We start from the raw sequence: 12,147 nt of genomic DNA on the forward strand, positions 1-12,147 counted from the left end.
GGCAAGTGTCCTGTCGTCAATACATTAGAAATTCAGTAGGATAATGTCAGTCAGTCCTCTGGGTAAGTCCCAGCCAAGATTCCACTAGGATTTAACAGGGAACTTCTCTGCTTTATGATGTAGGTGATCATAGGTGACTGTTGAAGGTGAGTCATGTGGTAAGTGCAGGTCAGATGTCATTTCATGTTAAGGTGAAGTTGGGGCTGGAGGAAGCTGCTGAGATCTTTTCACTTACACTGAGCTGGAGATGCAGAAGAGGGGAGGCTGCTGGAAGCCATCTGTGAAACACATGAGGATCTCTCTGCCTGGATGCCAAGGAGAGGTAGGCCTGGCACTGGGAACTTTCCCTTGCTCTCCCAGCAATAGATTGCCCAGTGCACATGAGCTTTCCCTCCACTCTGCTAGGAAGGTTCCTCACGGTAGCTGTTCAGGAACTGAACAGCCCACCTTTAACCTTTTTTGGAAAGGAACATTCTATACAATCTCTTTGATGTCTCCCAATGTAAAAAGGCAGACGCAGGGGCCATTTTGCCAGTTTAATCCATCTGATCAGCTTGCCTCATCCTGCTCCTGCTTTGAAATTTTCTGTGTTCTGTGGTTTTTTCGCTCATTTCTCTTAGCTTTTATTTTTTCAGCCAGCCCATTCCACTGAGGGGAACCCCATTCCCACTGCCTGGGTGGAATGTGGGCAGGAGAAGGCTATTACATTTTGCCCCCAAAAGAATTCTAGATCCTTATCAGAAACTTCCTATTGTCCCTGTGAGGCTGCAAAGACTATGTCCATGGATGTGGTCACTAAAGGCATGGACAGTAATCATACTGCTCCAGAATCATTGACTTATTATTTAACTCTTTAATGTGGTTACACTCCTGTTCCTGACTACCCCAAGTGATGAGTCGTGAGGTTTTATCCTACTTAAAAATTTAGAGCACATTTGTGTCTCAAGTCTATTTTCTGTTGCTATAAACAGAATACCCAAGACGGGATAATTTATAAAAGAAAAGTTTATTTAGCCTCATGGTTGTGGAGGTCCAAAGTTCAAGATGGGGAGGTGAGGGTGGCCACACATCTTGTGAGGTCCTTATGCTTTCACATAGTGGAAGCTGAAAGAGGAAGGGAAAGTGGTTGTGTGTGGAAAAGACAAAACCCGAGGCAGCCTCCCTTTGTAACAATCCGCTCTCCAGGTAACTAATTCCCATGAGAATCAACAGTCATATGAGAAGGCATTAATCCATTCAGGAGGGCTCAACCCTTATGATACAAGCACCTCCCACCAGGCCCAACACCTCAGTGCCTCTGTACTGAGGAATTAAGTTTCCAACACTTCTCAGGGACAGACTCAAACCAGAGCCCAGGAGGCTCTGCAAATTCATCTTGGAAATACGTAGGGCTTACAACAAATAAATATTTCAAGAATGCACTAGGTGAATTTATAGATTTATGCTGGGTTGTTTGTTTTATGGTTTGAGCTTAGACTTCCTGCTAGTTGGGTTATAGTTTTAGGGAAGAGTTAACTCCTTGAGTGCAACATGAAGTTGATCTGTTTTTCTTTTCTTCCATCAATGAGTGCTCAGAGTGACTTATTTCAAAATTTCTAAGCAGGGTATTTATGGTTCTTTTTTGCTCTTAGTGATCACTGCTTACATAGTAATCACATGATCACATTTAATATTCTGATGGTTTTATTAACAAGTATATAATACATATATTGCATACTGTATATAGTATATGAGGACTGTACAGTACAAATTTATGTTCACAGTTTGACATGACAAAATGTCATTACTGAATTCCCATTGGACTACAGAGTAGAAACAGAGAAGGTACATTAAACATTCACATCTTTAGTAAGAAAGATTACCAAAATGTTTCAGTATTTGCAAGTATACTAATGCATGCTAAAAACCTTTACCCATTCAGTCTTATTAGCTTATAAAATATATTACACTTTATTAAAAATTTCTGCATAGTTTATACAAGTATTAAAGTACTGTAAATGTAATAATCCTGCTATACTTGCAGGTATGGTTTAAGAGATGCTAAGCAGAAAGATTATTTTGACCCTCTAACACTAAGTACATAACAGAAAAAAAAAAGTGCTAGTATTTGTAAAACATGTTGTAGCCCTCGTTTAATGCATGTAAAATGGCTTTGTAAATGTATTAAGTGAATTTGCAATCATTTAGAAATTGTTAACCTTGACCAAGAAGAGAATAAAGACAACTCTGAGTGACTTTATGTGTGACAGCAATTCCTTCAAGACAACTGTGTATTTTCAAACCAAATTGTTTTAAACCTTAGATCTTTGAGATTGTCTTTAAACCAATCTAATCAGGAATGATGTGCAGATATACAGTCTCAGCAATATAGTCTTTCAAATCCCACATTAGTGCAATACTGATAGTGCAGATGGGTGTTAAATAAAACATACATATACACATATAGTTCCCCTGTAATTCTGTTCCAAGGCTCTTGAAACTTCTGCATATTTAGCATCTCCTTGGTTGAACATAGCTATGCTGCAGACATTCTCCAAACCAAGCAAATTAGAATGTTAATGCCCATTTATGATGTAAATTCACATTTTGAAACTCTAATATGATGGATTCTGATTTAGTTTTTATGACTTCTCCAAGATGACACTTGAGCAATAATTGAATAAACTAACAATTTACATGACAACGACTTCATGTTTACAAATCATTCTCACCAAATTAAAATATTGCAATTAAATAATGATTGAGAATAACATGGCGAATCATTAAAAAAAAAACAAACCATGTTTCAAGGGCATCTTATCTCATATCTGAGGTTTTCCACAATAATAGCTAAATGACTAAGAGACTAAATTTCTCAACTATCATAGTAAAATACAAATATATATATATATAAGAAAATTTGGTAAGGGCCAATGGCATCTAAAGAATATCAAACCAGCATGGGAACAGAGAATGGCCACTCTGAGCTGCTTTTCTTTCAGAGTGAAAATGGATCTTTGTTAATGAACTATTAACAAAGATCGAAGCAAGCTGCATAGTAACATAATACAGTCTTCTGAACAAAACTTAAATATGCTGTAGCAGACATCAAATTTCATGAGAACCCATGAAGCCTTCTATTAACTGCACTCAGACTTTGAGCTGTTTCACAGATCAATTCTACCCTTTCTTGTCTCCTTTCCCCGCTTTATATGGGCTGGAACACAAGCTGGTGATCTTCCCTACAACAAAAAAATCCCCTGCACTCCCTCTCAATTCTTCAGTGTATTGTTGAAAAACCACTTCAAGACATGAACACTCTGGCATAAATGTGACTAAGCATTGACAATACAGATGATACCTGCTAGAAAAGAAGTCATTTCTGTTCCTTAGTTCATTTCTTAATTGCAAAAAAAAAAAAAAAAAAAGGAAAACAAACAAAATCCCCGATTAGCATGTTGTAATATTCTAAACATTTTGCAGTGCTGAAAGAAAAGAAATCCAAGTGCCAAGATAAACAAATTTCTTTGCGTTTCTCATCTACATTTCCTTCCAGCTGGTTCACAGAGCTGACAGGGGTGCCGGCCCTACAGCTAACTTAAACAGCGCCACCAAAGTAAGCTCCCCGGGTGATTTGCAGGCCTCCAGAATCATTCATTCAATGATGTTTTAAAACAGTTATGTATTCCTCCCAGTTTAGATTGTGTTGGATCCTGAGCTGTGGCTGGGATGAATCTTCAGGATTCCATTCTTCTCTCTTCTCCTCCTCCATCCTTCATGGAGGGATGAAGGGGCATTTGGTTATGCAACCATATTGAAGACCTTTGCTCATTTTCTTCGAATTGAAGACTAATGACATTTCTACTTATCAATTATTTTTACTGGACTGTGGAACTCAAAAGCCTGCTTTTGAAAAACTTTCCGATAATGGTGCTATTTCTCTTAAATACGAGTCATTATTTTCAGTTTCTTCTTCTGACAGGATAATGGATAGTGATGGGAAACTCCTAGTTCTGACAGTAAACTTTTGGGAATTTTCAAGCTACATATATAAATCCCTGAACTGTGGTTTTCTATATTTTTCAAAAGTCTGTTCCTAAAATGAAGGTATGTGTGCTTCACAACTAGTTATACTTACAAATAGTGTCACTCACGTGTTAACTGAATCAATCTCCTAAAGCCTTAGCAGATGCTCACTTATGATATGTGCCATGAACACAAAGGACAGCCAGTCTGGCACCTCCCAGCTCACACAGAAAGCTATGCGACTGATTTGACAGGGGAATACAAGTACCACTCAATGTTTCCCTGTATGCAAAAAAGCTATAAGTAAGTTAGATAAAAGAAAGACCATTCATACCCTTACCCAAAAGATTTTTTTTTTTAATCATTACTGGGCAAATATTTCTGTGGATTCCTTATTCTCAAACTTGACCATCCAAAGGATATCGTAGAGGAATGGAGACAGTTGTGTGGATAACCCCACAGGCACCTGGTTTTGCAGCATGGTTCTGCACTCTGCAGAGACTGAAGCTCTACAGATGCACGGCACAGCTGACCAAATCTGGACACCTCACTGACAGGCCCTAGCTCAGGAGGAACTGCCCACTTCCCACTTTGCACCCTGCATCTCCCCTCAATGCTTCTCTGCTTCTACTGCTTGCTGTTACAAGGTACAGCAGTATCCCATGTCTTGAGCTGTCACATATCACCCACCTAATTTGGCATCCCTGGCTCATCACCCAATGGTGGCACAGCCCTCCATGTAGCTTCCGGCATACAAGAGGGCATTGATTTAGAAGTGACAATAATCCAGGTCCACACGGAAGATGTGTGAAGGACAATGGCAGAGTTGACTGGGCTCATGTGACATCTTGCTGCATGTCCTCCTATAACTGGTGATTGGGGCCACCCTTCTCTTTGCTGTCAAGCATAAAATGGGATCACCAGGCAGAGAGGTAAGGATGTCTCTGGCAAGGACTAGCAGGCTTGATACTGTATTTCTAACACATTTACTTTGACATTCTTTGAGGAATACATGGAGAAACTGACAATTGGTATGTTAGTTTACATGTTCCCTTATTCTCATTACATTAAACGTAAGAAGGGTTTGCTTAGCATCCCCGGAAAAAAAAAAAAAGTGTTCACATTCTTTAGGTCTGACCCGTGGTAAGGAGAGGGAGGATTAGAGAGTATCGACTACTGACCATATGGAAGTTTTGAATGATATAAATTCAGAGATTCAGACCAGCTGAATCAAAATTAAAATGTACATGTAAAAAATGAGTTAGATAATGGGAGGGAGGACAGAGAGAGAGCCAGGAGAGTGGGGAGTCACAATGAGGCGGAGACGGAGGCTTTCAGACTAACATGTGGCGTTTCCTATGTAGGGCAAGGTGGTCAGAACGGGAGAAGCTTCGGTCACAGTCTGGGCACTGGAAAGGTTTGATTCCAGTATGTTTGCGGAAATGTCTTGTTAGTTCATCAGACCGAGCAAATTTCCATGTGCATCCTTCCCATGTACATTTGTAGGGTTTTTCTCCTGCAAAAGGAAAGAGAAAAGAGCTTAATTTTTTTTTTGAAAAGATGGTAAAGGCTGAGTTAATGCTATTGAAAAATATTATTCCCAAGAGAAGGTCATATATTTGTCCCTTCGATAACACACTGGTCTGTAAAGCATTTCGGGACAAATAAGAAAAAAACGAATCAATTCTTCTAATGTTTAAATGACTGCTAGCAAAAACAAAACAAAACCCCCAAATGGAGATGGATTTTAAGAGTTCTTAAAGCATAAAGAAAATGAGATCCATTCTGAGTGACTACCAATCTGAAGAACATGGTGATCTATACTGGTATTTTTCTAAGTCTTCAACCTACTTGAGAGCTTAATTATATGTAGTACTACGGATTCAATAAGTCAAATTTCAAAGTTTGAGGTATTTTCCTATAACTATTCAAAAGTTTTCAAATAATATGCCACCTCTCAGAAGCTAGGTTTCTACATCACCCTCCTGTATTAGTGATAATTACAGGTGATGATTAGAAGACCCTTATGGGAAAATGATGAGGAGAACCAGTCTGAAAGCTCTTACTAATAAAAAGCGCTATTAATAGCAATCTTAACATTTAAAAGGACCAATTCAGGTTAAGCATCCCTAACCCAACAATCCCAAATCCAAAATGAGCACTGACACATTGACGTAGGTAGAAAATTCTACACCATAAACTTCGTCTCATGCAGAAAATTAAACTATTGTACAAAATTAGCTTCAGGCCATGTATATAAATAAGGTACATATGAAACAAATTTTGTGTTTAGACTTGGATCCTATCCCCAAGATATCTCATTATGTATTTGCAAATATTTCAAATTCCAATCAAATCTGAAATCTGAATCACATCTGGCTCCAAGATAGCAGATGAGGGATACTCGGCCTGTCGAGGGTACTGGGTATCAGATTAACATGCCCGCTCTCTAGAAACCTTGCTAGATTTATAGGATCTCCTTTGCCCACAGAATACACATAACAAGAGGTATATTTGTACATCTGAATTGTCATCTAAATATTTCAATGCCTTCCTCATTTTAGGCTGGAAGTTGTTAACCATGCCTGAGTCTCACCGACATCTCAGGATGCTTCCAAACCCCAAATTCCTCTCTTAGTTAATGTTCCTAATAAGAACAATTCTCAAAATTCAGTAGGGCAATCTGCATTCTGAGTTCAGGAAAATGTACAGAGAGGCAAATTGCTGCTAAACCAAAATTTTACATTGGACAGTCTGAGGTGACATGAGCTTACTGTACACATCAATCATCAATACTGACTGCAATCAATCAGGCTATTGAAAACGTTTCTGTATGATTTCCTTAAGTCAGGAAAGCAGTGATAGCAAGTGCACATTTTCTCCATCTATGTAACAATGTTTATATGATCTGGCTACTCACTATCTATTTTCAGTATTGACCAAAATGGAAGATTTCCTAGAACAAATAGTGTAGGCAATGGCATAGGAGTTCCTTCAATTTTAAAAGATGGACACTACCTGAATATATTCAATTTTTATTTCTATGGAGGACAGCATTCTATTTGAATTCCATTTCTCTGGCACTGTTGCATTTTATTGCTCTGTGTAAAGAAGTGTGCTTTGCTATGATAAATTTTATCATATACATATGCTACAAGAGCTCACAGGAAGGCCACATCCTTGGTGGTGAGAGCGCTTCCCCTTCTGTTCCAGCAACAAAGTCTCCATCCCTTTCCTGGCTAGAGGACAGTACTTCAAGAGATTGTGGGGACCTGGTTGCAGGGATTATTCTAATCTACTCAAATTCATTACAAAAGGCAAACATTATAAAAACTGCTCTTCTATGACTGACAGAGACATCTGTGGGTGACTGTGGTAACTTTGCAGAGGCCTGGAAAACTTTCAACATGCAGGATGAGAGCTCCTAATGCAAAACCCTGGAGACTAGAAGTGTTTCAGACTTCAGAGTTTTTTTAGATTTTGGAAAGTTTGCACAGACTTTATCAGTTCAGCAGGTCTAATCCAGAAATCCAAAGTGCTCCAAAAACTTCAGATTTCTAATTTTTGGGTTAGGGATGCTCAACCTGCAAAACATGGTGGAAGCCAGAAGTTGACTTTCACCTGCCTACTTCTTAAGATAGAAGCGGGGCCAGTGTTTCTACTACCTGTATGTGTTCGTCTGTGTGCTTTCAAGTGGGAGCTTTTAGTGTACACTTTGTTGCATCCATCATAATCGCATCTGTGTATCCTCCGCTTCCTTTGGGTATCTGGAGATTCCACAGGTAAAGGTCTCTTCCCAGGCTGCACTATGACTGAGGGGTGATTCCTGTGAAAGCCAAGGTCAAGTGAGAACTGTTGAGTGAAGCTGCTGCCTTTTCTTCAGTCAACTAAAAGCATTAACAACATTGGGCAAAAACAAACAAACAAACAAAAACCCAACAAAATAAACAACAACAAAAAATTTAGCCGTTCAACCCAAGAAGCACTGCTATATTCATTCAACAAACATTGAGTGAGCACCTACCATGAGCCAGGCACTGGGCTTGGCACCAGGACACAAAGATGAATAAAAACAGGGTTCCTGCCCTCGAGGAGCTCACACTCTAGGGGGAGACAGACATGGAGATAAGTAATGACAGCAAGAAGGGTTAGATGCTATGCTAGAGGGAGGTGCCACGCTGGGAGAGGATCTTTCCTGCAGTAAAAACCTGCCTATCGATAAGATTTCATGGTACTAGGCAATGCTGAACATGGTACTATATTTTTCCATTGGTGGCACTGATTTTTGTTATTATTCTTTAGGGAAAAATAGAAAAAGTCAAATTCTTATATCTCGAGCAACAATACTGTAGGATGTCTCTACATTTCATCCTTTATATAACTAACATTTAGCAGCATCTTTTAAAGACTGCCAATTCACGTTCAAATTTCAAATGCTGGCTCTTATGAGGAAAAAAAAAATGTTGGCATTGCCATCTTCACAAACATAAATGTGTAGTACAGACAGTAACCAAGCCTCTGGCTGCTCACTGAGCTCCACATACGTGGGATAGAAGACTGACAGCAGCCTGTGCTGGCACTACCACTCCTGCACTAGAAAGAGTTCCACTGCAGCGTTAGGAGGGAGGGTGAGGGCCAGGTGCGGTGGCACACACCTGTAAGGCTGGTGATGTGAGGCTGAGGCAGGAGAACAGCAAGTTCAAGGCCAGCCTCAACAACTGAGTGAGACCCTATTTCAAAAGAGAAAAAAAAAAAAAAAAATCCTAGAGGGGAGAGAGGAAGGCCATTCCCCATGACATCAGCTCCCCAGCATCAACCTGCCAGCTCCCCCTGGGATGCCTGACATCCTTCCTACTTTCTCTCACATTCCAGAATTTGCATAATTTTCCTAGGTGGATCTGAAATCAAATTCCATTAAGCATCATTACTATCAACTGTGTCTTTCTCAGAAAGGAAATTTGGTTGAGAGAAAAGGCAGCTGGGGAAAGGCTGAGAAAAGCTGTGCCTCATGTTCTCAGGCTTCCCTCTGACAGTATCTGCCACCAAGAAGCTCCAACCGCCCATTCACTCTCCTGATGATGGAGCACTCTACACATTACAGGGGCACGTGCTGGCCTCCAGCTGTGACCAAAGATGTCTTTCGCTCCTAAAGATGTTCTGGATCACATGGGAATGTTTTGTGAGAGTGTGCAGGAGGAGAAAAAAGACTGGTGAAAAGGGGAAAAGACAAGGATTTGATGAGGGTGAACACTCAAGTTGTTGAGACCCAAACAAATAAATCATGCAGTCAATAAGGGAGTCCCTGAAATGAGATTTGTTTTTTGTCTTTTAAAAATCTGAATACACATCCCTTGTCAGTAAGGTTGACAGGCATGCTAAGAAGTGATGAGAAAAAAGAACAAAAGATATGATTATTTTAAGTGACCTTGACTTACTCCTGACACTCCTATTAGGAAAGAAAACTGTCAGCTGCGAGTGTCACTTGGCCTTCCTACCCTGATGCCTGGAAGGGAGGAGGGAACAGATGGACAAACCAGGAGTGTTTAGAGACTCGGGGCGGGATGGAGAGAAAGTCTTTAATATCTCTCTCTCTCTCTCTCTCTCTCTCTCTCACACACACACACACACACACACACACACACACGCGCACACACACGCGCGCGCACTTACAAATAATGGGGAAAACAGAGAAGCCAGAGGTTTACAGACATAATTTTTTTAAATGCGGAATTATTCGTTCACAATCCTTCATAAAAAAGAAATGTATCAATTTATTTTTAACTTTCAACTCTAGGAAACCAAATGCTGAGGAAGAAATTCAATGGTTAACTCTATCTCCTAAGTCTCTGGGATACGGGGCAAATATCTATCCCAGGATAACTTTAGAAATCTCTTGCAATTTTATTGGACTTTATGGGACAGGAATCTAATAGTTTTAGCACAAGTGATTACGATTGCTTTTCCTAGCTGTGGATCTGGATACACTGAAAGGTTTTGGGCTCCAACTTTAAATTCCAGTTCTGTCACTGATAGCATCTGTGATGCTGGGCCAGGTACTTAATTTCTTTGTAACAGGCGCGATGATTGCAATGCTACCTCAGAGGGCTTTTGGGAGACACAGTATTTTCTTCAAAGGTTATTGTAGGAAATGTGCACGAAGCACCTAAGAATGACATTTGCCCCAGAGGTAAACTTCCTAAATGATAGCTGTTGATAGGGTCTTGAGACCTCACAGTTTTCTGGTCTTCTAACTCCTCATTCTTAAGAGGAGATTCAGGATCATAACCAAGAAGTGAGAACAGCTATCAAGTATCAGATACCTGATCGCTGTTTATCTGGTCTTTGTTTTGAGTTAGGCTGACCTCTCCTAAGTTTGCTACAATACAGATGACAGAGCAATTGGATCCTTAAGCTTTTTGTTCTACCTACAGCTTCACATATGCAAATATATAACAAGAGGCATCTGATATACCTGTGAGTGCTGTTAAGGCTAAAGTTCTAACTCTAGGATCAAACAAATGAATTTTAAAGCCGTAACCTCAGTCTTTGGGAAGAGGTGCTTCCTAAGGCAAATATTCCTGTGTCTGCCTCACTGCAATAGTCCTGGGCTCTTGGTTCAAGTGACCCGTTCCTAGCTAGCTGGTTTCCTATGTGGGCTGCTACTGGGCCCACTCCAAGACATTACTTAATCACATCTGTAAGAGAATTACTTAAAGAGTCCATGTCCCAGTTGTGGCTAATCTGAATTTTTTTTTTTTCTCCCCTTTTGGAGCAAAATGCTTTCTTAGGTCAGCATTAAAATAAGCACATTACTCATTCCTCATTAAAAGCCATTGGGTTTGAGATCACCCAGAAAATGAGAGACTGCTTTCAAATATGCTTCTAAAATGTTTTGAATTATAATTCGGAATAGCCTAGACTTTGGACAATACTTTTTCAGTCAATGGATTTCTCCCTATGTTGGTTCTTGGCTTTATTTAGTTACATGGTATCTTTTCTGGGGGGGGGGGGGGGCGGGCGGCAGGAACAATTACAAGTTAACAATTACATGTTACCTTGCCAGAGATACCCCTCATCATCAGAAAGAGGTGATTCAGCCTTCCAGATGTGACCATTTTACTCAGTCACTGTGCTTCCTTTTACCTGAGTGCTTAAATAGATGCAGTCAGCTCCTTAGCTATGGACAAGACAGCAGAGGCAGCACTCATCAGGAACAGATCAAGTGCAGGTCCCCACAGCAAACTGTGATTAAGGCCAGTGACTGAACGTCTAGCTCATCAGTTCTCTATTTACCCTGAAGGAAACAATTCCTTTGCAAATACCTGGAAAAGTCTCTTTAGGGAGGGCACTATGTAATTGTGAGCAGTAACAGTATACAACTCTCTCAGACAGTCTCCCTGCTGGCTGCTGTAGCTGGGTAAGAAGATGCATTCTTTACTTCATCTATCAGGGAATAAATGATAACAAAAACAAAAAAGACTACAGCTCACTGCAGGGGAGAATTAAAAGTGGGCTACCACGAAGGCATCTCCCCAGGCTAAATGTGGGTACCAGTAGATTATATTTGAAGTCACTAGAAAACAGCTCCTCTAAAACCAGAGACTTTGATTTGGCTGTTAAGTGTGTAAGAGGAAGGTAGAGAAGAGAAGTGAAAAGATGGATAGAGCATTTATTCAAGGTGGAGAAAAAAGTGATACGGGAAGAAGATGATGGTGGGACCCAGCAGAGACAATGGCTATTGCCCTTGAACTAGGCCATTGAACTGAAGCACCACAACATAATTACAACAGCAATGATTCTAATCAATAATGAAAGTAAAGAGGAGTGATTAGCCCAAGGTCATACACGTGGCGAGCAGCCAGGATTCAAAGGCCATCTTTGCAGCAACCGCAAACATAGCCTGCAGAGTGACCACCTGGCCAAGGCAAGGATGTCTACAGTGGCCGATCCCACAGGGGATACTATTTGACCTGTGTCAGAGCACGTGCACACAGCACAGGCCTCCTGCGGATGGCAATTCTACAGGACACAGAACACCTTGCAGGCAGCTATGAAGATCTTAGACTAGAGTCCTTTCAGCACTGAGCTTCTCTGGGTCTCAAGAACAAGCTTCTGTTGCCAGTGCTGTTTACAGGACTCATT

At 40.5% G+C, this 12,147-nt stretch overlaps 1 protein-coding gene across 2 annotated transcripts in view; it reads right to left on the reverse strand.

Annotated features, from left to right (window-relative positions):
* Window positions 1-1,629: 1,629 nt before the first annotated feature.
* The window catches only part of Klf3 (KLF transcription factor 3), a 33,787-nt gene continuing 23,269 nt past the window's right edge, over window positions 1,630-12,147 (reverse strand). For both annotated transcript variants that reach the window (XM_026386370.2, XM_026386361.2), the window contains 2 exons: window positions 7,671-7,831; window positions 1,630-5,521 (listed from right to left, as the gene is read on the reverse strand). In XM_026386370.2, the coding sequence (XP_026242155.1) occupies window positions 5,340-5,521; window positions 7,671-7,831 (343 nt within the window). In that variant the 3' untranslated portion in view covers window positions 1,630-5,339. The remainder of the gene's footprint in view (window positions 5,522-7,670; window positions 7,832-12,147) is intronic.

Source organism: Urocitellus parryii, chromosome 10 (genome assembly GCF_045843805.1).
Source record: "Urocitellus parryii isolate mUroPar1 chromosome 10, mUroPar1.hap1, whole genome shotgun sequence".
NCBI lineage: Eukaryota > Metazoa > Chordata > Mammalia > Rodentia > Sciuridae > Urocitellus > Urocitellus parryii.